This window comes from Schistocerca cancellata, chromosome 3, assembly GCF_023864275.1.
Source record: "Schistocerca cancellata isolate TAMUIC-IGC-003103 chromosome 3, iqSchCanc2.1, whole genome shotgun sequence".
Taxonomy (NCBI): Eukaryota; Metazoa; Arthropoda; class Insecta; order Orthoptera; family Acrididae; genus Schistocerca; species Schistocerca cancellata.
Genome location: NC_064628.1, coordinates 294,365,680 through 294,383,674, shown reverse-complemented (window position 1 = coordinate 294,383,674; position 17,995 = coordinate 294,365,680). Strand labels below are relative to the sequence as shown.

At 40.5% G+C, this 17,995-nt stretch overlaps 1 protein-coding gene across 1 annotated transcript in view; it reads right to left on the bottom strand.

Annotated features, from left to right (window-relative positions):
• Positions 1 to 473: 473 nt before the first annotated feature.
• LOC126174993 (uncharacterized) overlaps positions 474 to 17,995 on the bottom strand; it is a 397,453-nt gene continuing 379,931 nt past the window's right edge. The window contains exons 10-11 of the mRNA XM_049921476.1: positions 16,931 to 17,131; positions 474 to 2,111 (exon numbers count right to left, since the gene is read on the bottom strand). Of these exons, the coding sequence (XP_049777433.1) occupies positions 1,960 to 2,111; positions 16,931 to 17,131 (353 nt within the window). The 3' untranslated portion in view covers positions 474 to 1,959. The remainder of the gene's footprint in view (positions 2,112 to 16,930; positions 17,132 to 17,995) is intronic.

Sequence of the window (17,995 nt, the reverse complement as noted above, 5' to 3'; positions counted from 1 at the left end):
CCCATGCGAAACAAAACGCTATGTTCTGTTACTCAAGAGCATCTTCCATTTTCACAATCCTCCAGGACTGAAACGTCACTTACACCATTCTTCATCAGGCTCCTCTGCTCCCCTTGCCACAATTCCTTTTTGTCTTTCCCTCTCCGGTCATTTTGCAACATATTCCTCTCCTGGAAAACACACACACACACACACACACACACACACACACACACACACACACACACACACACACACGCAGAACGGTAATATGTAACAATGGTAAAATTAAGGAGACCCAAATAAAATATTATTTCTGTTAATGAACAGTGACTACAGATATGGACAAGTAATCATTTGGAAGTCCATATTACCACTTTGGGTATGAGGCAATGTGAGTTATTGGGGAAGGAGTTACACTCTCAGTAGATTCCAAAAGCGTCCTTTTTTCCAAATTTTGATAGTACTCAAATGAAAGTTTTTGTTTTGAGCTTAGTCTTTAACTGACTTTATTTGATTTGGCTGCATATTATTCTGTTGTCACACATTTGTGTGACATATTTACAAGGCAACAGTTTCATTTTATTTCTATAAAGTTTAACAGAAGTACAGTTTTCATAATATAAATAACTTAAAACACTTTCAATGAAACTTATTATTGTAATCTACTATGCTACCTGGGAAGCACTGAACACACAAATAACGCACAAACACATTAACAATAGCTATCACAGACTTTTTTGTTGTAATATACAATATATAATTTGTATAGTAATAAAATGTGATGTTAGTTTCTGTTAGAACAAAGATAGTTTAAAATTTCCCATATGGAAAATACATAAAATTCTTATTGGTCTTCCATAATAAGCATGAGCAATCACAAATGCAGTTCTCTCTACATTGTCATCATAGTTACATTTCACATTTATATATGTTCTGATCCAAAAAATGTATTTCATTGCAGTTATTATCTTCAAAAACAACTTTCATTATTCATATGCATTGGTTCAATTTGGCTTACAAAAACATCATTATGTGATTGAGCAATGACTGACAAATAATCACAAATTTCATAGAATAATATCCTATGTACCATTATGTATCATTCCACAGATTATCCACTAACATCATGAGCAGGGCAAGACAATGGCATATTAGTCACGGAGCCTCAAAACACCAAGACACTTCAAACAAGGTGGATAGTGTTGACCTATTGAAGTTAAAATCTTTTAATTTGGGTATAGGTATGAAACTGTACTGGTGGTATGAGTTATACTATTGTACAATTTGTTAAGCACTAAAACTAACTACATATCGAACTGCAGGTTAAATTTGCATTAAAATTTCAGCTGTTTTGACATTAAAATGTTATTTCTTTATAAACATACTGGCCTGCAGTGAGTACTTCTAGGGAAAAATCATATCTGCACTTACAGCACATTGTGGCTACTAATACAGACCATTTAGCTGTAATAACTGAAATGTTATCACTTCACTGAAGCTGTTGGTGTATTTCTGTTATAAAAAGACCTATGTTCATCATTGTCTCCTGTCCCCGACATTTAAAAAAATTTAATGATGATTTTGGAAGCCATTTTAACAAGAAGCAGATACACTGCATATCTTATAGATATAAGTTAGAAATGACTCAGACTTCATTATGCAAGGACAAGTTTCTCATTCATTTCTAATTAAATTCCATCAAAGCTTTTAATCATTTAACATAAAACCAACAAAAAAGGAATATTTATAGAATCTGAGGTATGGCAGAATGTCAAGTGAGAACCTTTCAAAGAGAACATGTTGACTCAATATTTTAGCATAAACTTTAATGCTCAGGGGCTAAGCTGCTCAAAACACTAAGTTTCAGATTCAACATCCTTAAAAGGATATGTAAAAGGCAACTGCTTCATGTTGTTGGTGGATGTTCTTCATGTAATTTTACAGGTACACAACAATTACCTTCTGCAGCCTATTACTTCATATAAGCAGGAACTCTGGTCCAACCCAGCTACCACAACGAGGAAAATCTGAGGGGACATTTGTGACATCTGATGATGATCCAACTTGCAGGAGGACTGCAAGACCTGCTGTCCAGTGGGATGGTCGTTGGTCGTGGATGAGCCAGTAACCTGCATGCAGATACATAGTTACTAACATTCTACTAGTTAACAACATACAAGCTATTACTCTCTCACATTAAAATAAATTAATTCCTTTACAAATATTTCTGAACAAAAATAAAATCTTTACATTACAAAATGAAAACACAAAATCCTTGCCGGTATGGCTCTAAGCACTATGGAGCTTAACATCTGAGGTCATCAGTCCTGTAGACTTAGAACTACTAAAACCTAACTAACCTAAAGACATCACACACATCCATGCCTGAGGCAGGATTCGAATCTGCAAGCGTAGCAGCAGCGCAATTCCGGACTGAAGCGCCTAGAGCCGCTCTGCCACAGCAGCTGGCTACCTAGCCAGTATACATTGTAAAACTGTGTGTGTTCCAAATGTCCTTCTAAACCACTCAACCAATTTCAACAAAACTTGGTTCACATATCTATTATTATCAAGCAACAATCACTGTCAGGTAAGAACCATGTACCTATCGTGGTCCAGGATATATGGTATCATAAACAGTGAGATGTATGAAAAACTGCCACATTTTGCATGATGTTTAAATTGATTACTTCTCTGCTAATAACTCTATTCATAATAAATCCCACAGACAGTACTCACATATGACACTAAATGTATCTACAAAATTATATGATGATATGATACATAGATCAGGAGATATGAGGTCATAAACCCTGAGATGCGTCAAAAACTGCTGGATTGTGCATGAAATTTAAATGTAGTACTTCTTTGCTACTTATGCTATTCACAACATATTTCACAGGCGATATCCTCATATGCTTCTGAATATACTTACATGAATATATCGTTGTATGAAACATAGGTCAAGAGATATGACATCATAAAAACTGAGATGCATCAAAAAATACATCATGTGTGAAGTTTTAATACATTTATTCTTTACTATTAAGACATTCCTACAGTTGAGTCAACTTAAGAAAATCCCTGACACCTGGCAGCACTTTTGATAGTTTTGAACTGCAAAGTGCAAATGGCTGTAGGTGATAACAATAGCTGTCTATAGAGTTATGAAGAGGTGTTGCCATGGAGACATTTACAAAACTGCTTCGTAGACACGCAAAGCTGCTGTGCACAGCATACAGATACTGTTTCATAAGGTAGGTTTGTGTGTTTGTTTGCTACATGCTACATTGCAATATTTGTAGTTCGTGTGTGTGTGTGTGTGTGTGTGTGTGTGTGTGTGTGTGTGTGTGTGTGTGTGTGTGTGTGTGTGTGTGTGCGCGCATGTGTGCCTGCATGTATGTGTGTAATGTTTGTGTTGGATGATGATGATGATGATGATGATGATGACAGAAGGGAGAGGGTGAGACAATGTGGAGAGCTGTGGTGTCTAAACCAGGATATCGGTGCAAAGTGTAGTGATCAGGAACTTTATACCACCATATCTCCCCCAATTGCTGGCCAAATAATGGCAGTGGAAATTTTTTTCACCATCAGAATTCAAACTGGCTTACCCCAGGGTCCAGCAGCACTGCACAAGCATGTGTTAGCAACCTCGGCTATGGAGGCACATTATAATTTCAGATTTTTTTTTATATTACACTACAAACAAAGTTCACTTTTTGTTTTTGTTTCTAATAGAAAATACACAAAATGAACACCTGGGTAATGCTGGGTTTCTCAGTTAGTAAAAAATAAAATTAAAAGCATAAAGCCGTTCAGAAAAAGATAACAATGTATGGTTACCAGATTTAACTTGTAATATAATGAGAGGTGTTAGATGGTTCAGGATAGATATGAGAGATGCAAGGTAGGAAACAGTTCAGCCTAAGTCATCAAGACCGTTGTACTTCGTTCAGACACAAATTTTGAAGCAGTTCATTTATTGTGGTGGAGACTTAGGTACGTCCCTATTCCATATTTCATATATGAGCACGCTTCTCTCTCTCTTTGCAAGTTTTGTCATAACATAGTCTTTGATTGTAGGTGCTGGGTCCTGTGAGACATACTGTGAAGCTTTGGATAATGTTTATGTCAAACTATAACTCTTCCATTAAATTTCATTAAAGAATGTGTTAATTTTATATACTTCAACAGTAACCCTCCCACTCCTGATTCCTTACAGAATTAAACTCTGATGTGTAAAACAGACTAAAACACTGGATGAGTACAGTCTGGGTAATTTGTGCAATGTTTTAAAGAAAGCTAGTTTTTCAAGCATCCCAATGTTTATAGCATCACATCCCCTGAACTGTATGTTGCACAATCATAATTTTGCAGGTACATTCCATTGTAGGCTACATGTGGATAGCACACAAAAATTTGCTGTGGAGGGAGTTAGGGGTAAAAGAACATCATGTCTGCTGCTGAAGTTACACTGCATGAATAGTGAAAAGATAGTAAGCGATAAACGTTTTTCCTATAATTATTTTTGGAGGTATCAGCAAGAAAAAATTTCAAAAAAGTTTAAAATTATGTATAAAGTTTTCTGGAAATCATTATGTGCTCTCATTATTAAGCACTGCATGAGTGAAGTCTGGATAATTTGTGCACCATGAGTTATGTAGCCTCAGGACACACAAACTAGCTTTAATACCTAACTTATTGTGTGAAATCTTTAGCTTACAACTGTACACCCTAATGAGTAGATTATGACAGCATTTTTAATTTTTAAATTCGGTCAATAATTGTATGAAATACTGAAAATCAAATTTTTGTTGTCACTCTGAACCTTTAGATAGGCAAACTGCAACTGGAACTTGGTGACAGTTTGAACTGTTTAGCAGTATGGAGTGTATAGAGATCAATTTAACATTTCACACAAATTGTATAAGAACAATATAAAACAGATGCTATAATTTACCAAAGAATTTTTGTCAGAAACTATATATTGCGAATATCAAACACTATGTGTTATATAAAATTAAGTCAGTTACTAAATCAGTCTGGTGCTATCTTTGGCAAATGCAAGTTTGTAAAGCAGCAGTTCTTTGATGTAAAGTAGTAGTCTTTGAAAGTATGTGGTCTTTGAAGTATGTCCATATTTATAAACTACAGAAATAAACACGAAAAATAGTTTAAAAGAATTATTTCAAACCACTGTGGAAATTTTAAGAAAAAGGAAGAAATCTAACATGTAATTATCTTTTCATGTTGTAATGTGCTTCTGGGAACATCCATATGCATTATTTTAATGTATCTTGTTTTAGGTATCTTAGGCAGGCATAGAATTATTCACTGACGAGTCACCAATGTTTCAATCAAATGATTGTATATAACAAGCCATGTGACAATAAAGATTCTATACTACTCTGGTTCTTTGAGAAAGCTCATGGAGAGTAAATGTAATTGATATACAATACAGAGAACAGTCAAATGAAATGTGTACTGTATCATGCAGATGATAAAAAAAAATTACCATGAAAAAGACATTGAGTGAAAGTTATTTCTTTCAATACCAACAACCTATAGGTCATTCTTGTCATTTAGAGACATTTGCACAGAAAAGGACTATAGTTAAACACAAAGAATGAAAATCATTCTGAATAAATACAGAAACTATGTAGTATTATTTTTGAGTTGCAGTAGTTTGGGGTAATGCAAAGTTTTTGCTTATGGAGTGTGGCAAATTATGAAGTTACAAGTTCTGTAGGCAAATAAAGAGAGAGAGAGAGAGAGAGAGAGAGAGAGAGAGAGAGAGAGAGAGAAGACTGAGTTTAAGTAAGTACCATACACATATATGGGCTCTCTCTTAAGAGTCAAAATGGAATTTTCTCTGATGTTTCAGCAGATATTTGCAATTTTGTTATAGCAAAGTGTAGCTGAAGTCAGCCCAAACAAATACTGCTCAGCTGCTCAGTGTCTCCAAAATTAGTCTAGTGTGTTGTTAATTTTATCAATATATATTAACAGAGACAGTAAAATATGAAAAGTATCCAGTACTCCAGCAGCAACAGCACCACTGTGGCAGAGACTGATTGAGTCTGCCAGCAGTACTACTCAGTTACTGCTGGAGAACCCATTATTCATTGGGTTTTAATGTCTCTGTTAGTACATATTGATATACTGCCTGCACAGCTGTCACAGCCCTACTTGCACTCATGGGCAGCACTAGTCTCTTCAGTAAATGCACTACTCATCCCAGTAAAGGTCACTGCTCTCCAGATATGCACTCAGAGTCAGGTATTAGTGCTTGAAGATAACACTAGTTTTGATTGAAAGGAGTGTGAAAGAACTGGTCATATACCATCATGAGATTTCACAGTGCAGTTAGTAAGGCATTGTAAGCCATTTATATTCTTAGAGTTTACTGATATTTGTCACTGAATAATGAACAGGAGTTGTAGATTAGTCTGTAGACAAAATTTATAGTCCCACAGTTGGCCATCTCTGCAGTAATGAATGTTTTCCTATGTTGTGGAAAAATGGGGGGGGGGGGAGACATAATGCGATTAAATAGTAGTGCATGAACCAAAGATTTATATCTGCAATAAGTTAGAAAGTAGAAACAGTGGATGTCTGCATCTGACTTATGCTCTACATATATATTATCAGGACAAATATGTAGACAAATTTAAGTATTATCAGCAACATATCTTAAGGATTCATTGCACAGTAATATCTGTGATAATTGCATCACCATGAATTATTCAAATGAAATGGATGAAATTTAACCCTCATATGACCTACAGTAATATTAAAGAAACAATCAAATGTCAAGAGAAATAAAACTTTGCTGTACTAATGTACTGAAGAACAGTAGTGTTCTCTGGTATGTCATGTGCAGGAACAAGATTACATCATGTATTCAAGCTGTCTATGAAATTTGTTAATTAGTTTTCTGTTCCTTGATTGTATTCATGAGAAGTGTCATGATGTGGAAAGCATCAAATGAACAAACACATAGCACATATTTTTAGAAAATGGAATGTCTGTGCATTGTACATCTAAAGATTTTTTTCTATATAAATGTCTAAGTATTTCTATTCAAGAATTAATTCCTGGTATGCAAGGAGATATTAAGTAGAAACTTCCGTTCTCTAAATTTGAAAAGAGTGTACTATCTGTCAGACTTTTATTTCCAAAACGTTTTAGAGCTGCATATTTCACCCATTTCTATGCCAAATATAGATAAGTTAAAGGGTAACACAGATCATTTTTCCTTCTAGTGTTATGAATATCTCTGTTACTCTAAAATTCAAATGTATATGGGTCACAACAATGCTGTTTGAGATAGTTTTCTTTAAGATCAAAGTTCAAATATACAGGCTGTTTTTTTAAGTATCATGTTTCCTACAGGAGATACTCTTGGTCAAAAGTAGAAGAAAAGCTTATATAACTACTTGTCTGAAAAACAATACCTGATGAATTATGGGCTGTTTCACCTATGGTGAGTAATGTCTAGTATTTGTTGATGTAAGCTGTCTTACTGTACAGTTCATTATACGAGGTGTTTCAAAATGAATATACGAGTTTTAAGGCTTTGTCCCCCCCCCCCCCCCCACCCCCATGAATCACGGACCTTGCCGTTGGTGGGGAGGCTTGCGGGCCTCAGCGATACAGATAGCCGTACAGTAGGCGCAACCACAACGGAGGGGTATCTGTTGAGAGGCCAGACAAACGTGTGGTTCCTGAAGAGGGGCAGCAGCCTTTTCAGTAGTTGCAAGGGCAACAGTCTGGATGATTGACTGATCTGGCCTTGTAACAATAACCAAAACAGCCTTGCTGTGCTGGTACTGCAAATGGCTGAAAGCAAGGGGAAACTACGACCATAATTTTTCCCGAGGGCATGCAGCTTTACTGTATGATTAAATGATGATGGCGTCCTCTTGGGTAAAATATTCCGGAGGTAAAATAGTACCCCATTCGGATCTCCGGGCGGGGACTCCTCAAGAGGATGTCGTTATCAGGAGAAAGAAAACTGGCGTTCTATGGATCGGAGCGTGGAATGTCAGATCCCTTAATCGGGCAGGTAGGTTAGAAAATTTTAAAAGGGAAATGGATAGGTTAAAGTTAGATATAGTGGGAATCAGTGAAGTTTGGTGGCAGGAGGAACAAGACTTCTGGTCAGGTGACTACAGGGTTATAAACACAAAATCAAATAGGGGTAATGCAGGAGTAGGTTTAATAATGAATAGGAAAATAGGAATGCTGGTAAGCTACTACAAACAGCATAGTGAACGCATTATTGTGGCCAAGATAGATACGAAGCCCACACCTACTACAGTAGTACAAGTTTATATGCCAACTAGCTCTGCAGATGACAAAGAAATTGAAGAAATGTATGATGAAATAAAAGAAATTATTCAGATAGTGAAGGGTGACGAAAATTTAATAGTCATGGGTAACTGGAATTCGGTAGTAGGAAAAGGGAGAGAAGGAAACGTAGTAGGTGAATATGGATTGGGGCTAAGAAATGAAAGAGGAAGCCGCCTGGTAGAATTTTGCACAGAGCACAACTTAATCATAGCTAACACTTGGTTCAAGAATCATAGAAGAAGGCTGTATACATGGAAGAAGCCTGGAGATACTGACAGGTTTCAGATAGATTATATAATGGTAAGGCAGAGATTTAGGAACCAGGTTTTAAATTGTAAGACATTTCCAGGGGCAGATGTGGACTCTGACCACAATCTATTGATTATGACCTGCAGATTAAAACTGAAGAAACTGAAAAAATCGTATCTCCCATTTCATCTTCATCTACATCCTCTTCCATGTCCATAATATTGCCCTCAAGTACATCGCCCTTGTATAGACCCTCTATATACTCCTTCCACCTTTCTGCTTTCCCTTCTTTGCTTAGAACTGCATTTCCATTTGAGCTCTTGATATTCATACAAGTGGTTCTCTTTTCTCCAAAGGTCTCTTTAATTTTCCTGTAGGCAGTATCTATCTTACCCCTAGTGAGATAAGCCTCTACATCCTTACATTTGTCCTCTAGCCATCCCTGCTTAGCCATTTTGCACTTCCTGTTGATCTCATTTTTCAGACGTTTGTATTCCTCTTTGCCTGCTTCATTTACGGCATTTTTATATTTTCTCCTTTCATCCATTAAATTCAATATTTCTTCTGTTACCCAAGGATTTCTACTAGCCCTCGTCTTTTTACCTACTTGATACTTTGCTGCTTTCACTACTTCATCTCTCAAAGCTACCCATTCTTCTTCTACCGTATTTCTTTCCCCCATTCCTGTCAATTGTTCCCTTATGCTCTCCCATTATAGGCCTATAATCGGTCTGAGTAGATGAAAACTGAAGAAACTGCAAAAAGGTGGGCATTTGAGGAGATGGGACCTGGATAAACTGACTAAACCAGAGGTTGTACAGAGTTCTTGGAGAGCATAAGGGAACAATTGACAGGAATGGGGGAAAGAAATACAGTAGAAGAAGAATGGGTAGCTTTGAGAGATGAAGTGAAAGCAGCAAGGGATCAAGTAGGTAAAAAGACGAGGGCTAGTAGAAATCCTTGAGTAACAGAAGAAATATCGAATTTAATGGATGAAAGGAGAAAATATAAAAATGCCGTAAATGAAGCAGGCAAAAAGGAATACCAATGTCTGAAAAATGAGATCGACAGGAAGTGCAAAATGGCTAAGCAGGGATGGCTAGTGGACAAATGTAAGGATGTAGAGGCTTATCTCAGTAGGGGTAAGATAGATACTGCCTACAGGAAAATTAAAGAGACCTTTGGAGATAAGAGAACCACTTGTATGAACATCAAGAGCTCAGATGGAAACCCAGTTCTAAGCAAAGAAGGGAAAGCAGAAAGGTGGAAGGAGTATATAGAGGGTCTATACAAGGGCAATGTACTTGAGGACAATATTATGGAAATGGAAGAGGATGTAGATGAAGATGAAATGGGAGATACGATACTGCGTGAAGAGTTTGACAGAGCACTGAAAGACCTAAGTCGAAACAAGGCCCCCGGAGTAGACAACATTCCATTGTAACTACCGACAGCCTTCGGAGAGCCAGTCCTGACAAAACTCGCTCAATCGTTAGAAGATTGTTCAATCAATTCTAGAGAAGTTGCAGCAGTGACCCACTTCTTGAGCTGGTCCTCCAGCATGTCTGCATGGAGTGGGCTATTGAGCTGTTGGTCACAGCACCACAAGATCTTCATTGCTTCTTTATCTGATGACATCAATTTGAAATTCATCAGGGCATCCTGCTATCAACGCAAGAAGATGACAATTGCCAGGCGGTGGTGCTGAAATCCCTGCAGCAACAGGTGTTCTAATACTCTACCAGTCACACTGAGGGACCACCTGGATGAAGCAGGCACAGCTATCATGGATGACAATGTAACACGGATAGTCCATCACTGTACAGCCTGCCAATATGCCTTTGGCTGCCCACATAGGCTTTTTCTCTGCACCTTCTCCTGCACCTTGGTCTTGGATACTGGACATCAGTCGATGGCAGCTGAGTTCTGGCAATTGTGCACCCCACCTATTCATTCAGCTTCTAATGTCTCAAGTGTTCACACTTTTAAAATGCAAGTAGCAAAATCTGTGGGGTCAGGTATATCACATTCAAATCTCAATACCTTCATCATTTCTCACACATGGTTGAAGTCCAGTAGAAGAATTGCATGGACGTCCTCATTGGACATTGCTGGAACTTCTTTTTCCATCATTTGAGCGAGAAGATGAGAAGGTATGGTCGCCCCCTAGTGCTTGCACCCTTTGAGGTACATCTTTGGCTGGATTCAGATGCAATCCCATCGCAACAGGGACACCAGGTTGTCCTCGAAACGATTGTGTGTGGGATGCTGTGCAGACATCCCAACTAACATCTTTTGCAGAACTCTGGCCAGATGTTCCTATCATCTGGAAGGCCACCACAACAGCGACAACCTCCCAAAACTGCCCGTCAGCTCACCATAGGCAACGAGCATGTGATTCTTCCATCCCCCCTTCTACAGAGGACCCCAAGTACACTGATCCATCTCCTTTGGAATAACCAAAAGGGCTGCTGGTACCCACATTGATGCATTTTGCTTCCTAAGTTCCCACACAGGGAGGGAGGGAGGGAGGGAGGGAGGGAGGGAGCAGTGTTGTCCCAGAACTGACCACAGTGATTTCTTCAAGCAACTTCGTGTTGTCACCTCGCCATCCTCTCCACACTGGCCTTACCAGTTTTGGCCTTATGTGCTGATTTGTGGGAGGAGGGTATTTGTACCCTGCAGGATGTATTGATAAGGACACAGAACTATTGACAACATTAAGGCTACATCTGGCGAGGGCACTGCTCACAAGGAAAACACAGCAGCTCCTGCCAACCAGTCACGTGAAATCAGCTAGCCAACTGATACTAGTTCGGGTGGTCACAAGGTCGCTCTTCATTCTTTATAAGTCAGCCAACGAAATTTTCTGATCTTACTGATGCTTCCCTAGATGACATTGCTTTATTTATGGACTCTGCCTTGTAAGGAATAGGACTGGTTTTGCTGCTGCTGCTTACGCCAAATTTCTAGAGTGAAGTTCGACTTCACCATCTACTTATTCACCCCAGCGACAGTGTTTTCTGCCACCATGTACCACATCGTCACATGTGTGTTACTATCCGACAACTTGCCTGTATTCAGTTTAGCCTGCAAGCATATTAGGGTGACCAACATTTGATCAAGATCCTAAGGGAGATTTAGTCACAATAAATTTCAACTGTATAATTATATCGCATTTTCATGGAATTTGTGACAATGGAGATATAAATAAACTGACATATTCTGCTTTTAACATCTCCATCCTGTCCGCCCCAATAGCTGAGTGATCAGCACCACGGACTGTCATGCCAAGGGGCCTGGGTTCGATTCCCTGCTGGGTCGGAGCTTTTGTCCACTTACGGATTGGGTGTTGTGTTGTCCTAATCATCATCATCTCATCCCCATCGACACACAAGTCGCCGAAGTGGCGTTATCTCTAAAGACTTGCTCGAGGCGACCGGCCTACCCGACGAGATGTCCTCCTAGCCACATGACATTTCATTTCATTTCATCTCCATCTTAACTTCGGGTGAACTTGATGAAAATTTATTCGCTTTAGAAGCAAATGAATACACACATGAACGCTGAATGGTATAGTAGGTACTCTTACAGAAAGAAGACTACACGGAATGGAGCATTTTGTGTTGATTGTCCTCTGTTTTCCATTGCTGCCAACTTATGCGATCTATCACTACTGGATCTTTCGAAGCACTGTAAAATGTTCTTGTGTTGTGTGAATCAATTAGCAAATAAGTGACGGAACGAGAATGATTAAACATGTCTATGTGATCTGCTTTAGTGACTCTTTGTTACTTCCGTGTGTTATTTATACTTTGGGTGCTGATCAGTATGAGGCGAGCGCTTCTGTCGGTTACCAGTTCTGAGCGTGAAACAGGCACTATTCACATAAACTAAGTTGACTCTCGCGGCGGTGGCTGATTGGAGCATCTCGCGGCGGTGGCTGATTGGAGTGACGGTAAACAGGAAATGCCTTTTACGATCGCTACCATGTCATCACACCGAATGTCAACTTAGTTTCTGCGAATAATAAACACTCCTCCTCTCGTGACCCCTCTAATGCTTATACTATGTTATTCTTTCTCCATTCTATGCATTCCCTTGAACCAAACCGTCTTCTTTCTGGAGGCAGAAAGACTTTATGTCGACAACAGTATTGATCACTACGAAGGTCACTCCAAAAGAAATGCACACTATTTTGTTTTTAAATCCATCTTTTATTCTACATGTTTGTAAGTTTTACAGTGTGTAGATACATCCTTTAGGAACAATATTTTCATTTCTCCACATAATTTCCATCCCTCTCAACTGCCTTACGCCACTTGGAACCAGCGCCTGTATAACCGCACGGTAAAATTCTGGACCAACCTGTTGGAGCCACTGTTTGACAGCGTGCACAAGGGAGTGATCATCTTCAAACCTTGTTCCACGAAGAGAGTCTTTCAGTTTCCCAAAGGGATGATAGTCGCATGGAGCCAGGTCAGGACTGTAAGGCGGGTGTTTCAGTGTTGTCCATCCGAGTTTTGTGACCGCTTTCATGGTTTTTTGACTGACATGTGGCCATGCACTGTCGTACAACAGCAAAACATCCTGCTTTTGCCGATGTGGTCGAACACAATTCAGTCGAGTTTGAAGTTTCTTCAGTGTCGTCACATATGTATCAGAATTTATTTATTTACAGTCGCAGGTTCGAATCCTGCCTTGGGAATGGATGTGTGTGATGTCCTTAGGTTAGTTAGGTTTAAGTAGTTCTAAGTTCTAGGGGACTGATGACCTCAGATGTTAAGTCCCATAGTGCTCCCATTGTGCTCCCATTGTGCTCAGAGCCATTTGAAACTTCAGAATCGGAAAACACCGTAGCCATGAATTTTCCAGCAGAAGCTGTGGTTTCGATTTTTTTTTTCTTGGGTGAATTTGCATGATGCCACTCCATTGGTTGCCTCTTCGTCTCTGGTGAAAAATGATGGAGCCATGTTTCATCACCTGTCAGTTCTTCCAAGAAATTCATCTCCACCATTCTCATACTGTTCCAAAAGTTCGCTGTATACCGTTTTTCTTGTTTCCTTGTGCGCCACTGTCAACATCCTGGGAACCCACCTGGCACAAAACTTTTTTTACGCAACACTTTCATTATTCTGCAAACACTTCCTTCCCCTACCCCAACGTAGCGTGACAATTCGTTCACTGTGATGCGTCTGTCAGCAGTCACCAATTCGTTAACACTCCGCACATTGTCTGGAGTGTGTGCAGTACGAGGCCTGCCGCTGTGAGGACAATCCTCAATATTTCCGTGCCCGCTTTCATCACGTAACCTGCTTCCCCATCGACTAACTGTACTGTGATCGACAGCAGCATCTCCAAACACCTTTTTCAACCTCTTGTGGATGTTTCCCACTGTCTCGTTTCCGCAGCACAGGAACTCTATGACAGCACGTTGCTTCTGACGAACGTCAAGTGTAGCAGCCATCTTGAAGAGGTGCTGTGATGGCGCCACTCGTGGGAACAGGTTGAACTAAGTTTGAAAACAAGCGGGAAGGATTTATCTATACACTGTAAAACTTTAACATATGCAGAATGAAAACTGTATTTTTACAAAAATAGTGTGCAATTATTTTGGGGAACGAGAACTTTTCGGGATCTATCGGTCAGGGAATTTTAACTATCGATAGTGCTTCGCAGGGTTAACATCTGTAACAGTGAACATTGACAAAATATACAGGAGAAACAGGTCATTAAGGAAGATGGGATGATTTTTAAAAGAGTTGGTATAAAACGAGAGATCCCGGGAAATACGGTAGAGTTGGTTATCCTAGAGCACAGTGAGTTAGTTATGCCAATCCGTTCACAGTGTGTTAACCGTAAGACGGCAGAGTTGTGAGGGGAATGCGGGGAGAGGAGGAAAGGAGGAAGCAAGCATTGGCTGGCGAGGGGAGATGAGCTGTTGGGGGGGGGGGGGGGAACAAGGCACGCCTACCAGTTGCAGAGCTGGCACTACAAATTGCGCGTCATGCTTACTCGAAAGCAGATGAAAGGCTTGGAAGTAAAACTCGCTTTAAATGTTGTTCGTAAAATATATATATATATATACATATATATATATATATATATATGTATGTGTATGTGTGTGTGTGTGTGTGTGTGTGTGTGTGTGTGTGTTTTTGTCTACTATGTGCTCATAAACCGTTTGGAAACGTACTGTAATATGAATGTGTTTCGAAATAATACAGTAACCAGTGGTGTTTCCACACAAAGCAATACGGTAGCAAGGAAAAATTAAATATAAGGTAATTCGGACGAAATACGGGGCTCCTTCAAAGTGATCGCGAACAAAATATCTGAAATGGAAACTCACCTTTTCTTGCCAGGCATTTGTGGTGATACGCCAGGACGATTCTTTGAAAACTGTTTGAATCTTCCAATGCTACGCATGCTTTGTCCTGTGTATGTAGGTATGTAGCAGCTCTCACTGAAGATTTTTAAATGGGGTGAAGCAATTTTTTCTGCTCGCTTTCCCTTTCGTAGCATTCAATCACACGCAATATAATTTTGCGAGCATCACTACGTAATACTGGTTTCCTTCTAACCGTAGGCCTATCGGTAGGAGTTGTTGGCGACTCCCGAGATGGGCCAGCAACTGCCTCTTCACGCATTTTGATAATGTTTCGCACAACTGCACAATAAAAACACGCAGAACAGTATAGTGCAAAACAATAACGAAGCAGACAACAATGGCTACCTTGTACAACACAGTCAGCTACGTAATGTTGGCAGCAGTCACAACTGCGTGCCTATCGAAGCCTCCCGACGTTTACCGACTTCTTCCGATTCAGGACTAGGGAGAGGTCTGCCATCTAAAAGTTTACACACTAATTTTCCTGTGGCTCTGGATAGTTACTTTATTTTATTGTGAACTTATTGACTTTTATTTCATGTTGCAAATAACTGTTGCTGCTTCTCCTTCTACAGGGTGAGGCAGTGAAACGGCACGATTTCGATAGTGGTTGTCGGGCGCGGAGGGGGGTTGCGAGAGTGGGGGAAGTGACCTTGGGCGTCTAGAGTGGTGGAAGTTTCAGTAGCCATGGAGCGTTGGTCGAGTGCTCAATGTGCATATGCCGTAAAGGCATATTACTAAAACGTGGATAGTGTGGTTGGTGCTCAACGCGCCTTTCGTCGTGAATTGAACCTGCCGCCACAGGCTCCCGTGCCATCAAGGAAAGCCATTCTCCTTTGGGTTAAAACCTTTGAAGCTACTGCTAGCACAACAAAGAAAAGAGGCGGCAGCACAAAAACAATCCGGACACCCGAGAACATTAATCTTGTGCGCGAAGCGTTGGGACGAAGTCCGCGAAAATCCGCGAGACGGCACAGCGCAGAACTTGGTCTCAGCAATCGATCAGTAAGACGGATTTTGAAGAGTGACCTTCACTATCATCCATACAAAATTCAGGTAGTGCAAGCCCTTAAACGTAATGACTACAATAACCGTATACGCTTTTGCCAGTCAATGCTTAACGTTATTGAACGAAATGAAGAAAGAGTGCATAACTTATGGATGAGTGATGAAGCCCACTTTCATCTTAGTGGGTACGTAAATAAGCAAAACTTCAGATATTGGTCCTCAGATAACCCGCACGAACTTCATGAAAAACCTCTCCATTCTGAAAAAGTAACAGTCTGGTGCGCAATGTCATCTCGTGGAATCATGGGGCCCTATTTTTTTGAAGATGAAGATGGCAACACAGTGACGGTAAACTTTGGATGTTATGCTGACATGTTGACCATTTTTGGTCTGCCTGGAATTGATCAACATGATCCAGATGCTGAAACACTCTTCCAGCAAGATGGTGCAACAAGCCATACTGCTAATGTCTCAATGGAATTGCTCAGACTTGCATTTCCACGACGTCTAATCAGCAGGAATGGCGATTTCCCCTGGCCTGCCCGTTCACCAGATCTGACGGCACCAGACTTTTTTCTTTGGGGCTACCTCAAGTGCAAAGTCTTCCAGGAAAATCCACCAAGAACAAAAGAAGACCTGAAGGAGCGAATTCGACAGGAAATTAACAACATTCCAGTACAGATGCTACGAAACGTCATGGGACAATTGCATCTCAGGCTTAGACAATGTGTGCAAAACCAAGGACGACACCTCACTGACACCATATTTAAAAAGTGATTGTTTTTAAGTTAAATCTTTAATTTCCACTCTTGTACTTGAGATCCATGTTCAACTATTATGATTTTACTTGTAAATAAATCTTTGGTGGTTTTACAAAATCGTGCCGTTTCACTGCCTCACCCTGTACTACTGCTGCTGCTGCTGCTGTTACCATTAGCTTACCTGGGTTGTCGGCGACGAGTCGCAGCGCGACTGCGCTCCTGGCCGGCACGTGCACGGTGTCCTTGAGCGGCGGCTGCCGCAGCTGCAGGCGCGGCCTCAGCAACTCCGGCACCGACTCAACGGGAGTGCCCACCGGCACCTCGGCCGTCCCCACCACGTACCCGGGATTCCCGTGCACGTGGATCGTGCTGTCCGAGTCGTCTGCAGACACAAGGGGGCGTTCGTTAGTTGCTGTTCATCCAGGTCTATGGAAAGCCAGGAGGGGTCCGTGGGTAACTCTCGTCGGACTGCCTGGCTCAACCAGAAAATGTGCTCGGTAGGCCTATCTTTGTTAATTTTTTGAAGACCTGTAGGTGGGCTCTGAACCAATAAAAGCTTGTTTTACAACAAAAATTACGTGGACGTCGAACAACTCGCACATTAGAAAAGCTTGTAGGATTTGTGGCCTACACTTAATTCCATACTATACGGTGTGAAGCAGCTAAGACATGCCTCGCCAAACGTGTACAGAGTAAGTAAATACAGGTTGTTACAAAAAGGTACGGCCAAACTTTCAGGAAACATTCCTCACACACAAATAAAGAAAATATGTTATGTGGACATGTGTCCGGAAACGCTTAATTTCCATGTTAGAGCTCATTTTAGTTTCGTTAGTATGTACTGTACTTCCTCGATTCACCGCCAGTTGGCCCAATTGAAGGAAGGTAATGTTGACTTCGGTGCTTGTGTTGACATGCGACTCATTGCTCTACAGTACTAGCATCAAGCACATCAGTACGTAGCATCAACAGGTTAGTGTTCATCACGAACTTGGTTTTGCAGTCAGTGCAATGTTTACAAATGCGTAGTTGGCAGATGCACATTTGATGTATGGATTAGCTCGGGGCATTAGCCGTGGCGCGGTACGTTTGTATCGAGACAGATTTCCAGAACGAAGGTGTCCAGACAGGAAGACGTTCGAAGCAATTGATCGGCGTCTTAGGGAGCACGGAACATTCCAGCCTATGACTCGCGACTGGGGAAGACCTAGAACGACGAGGACACCTGCAATGGACGAGGCAATTC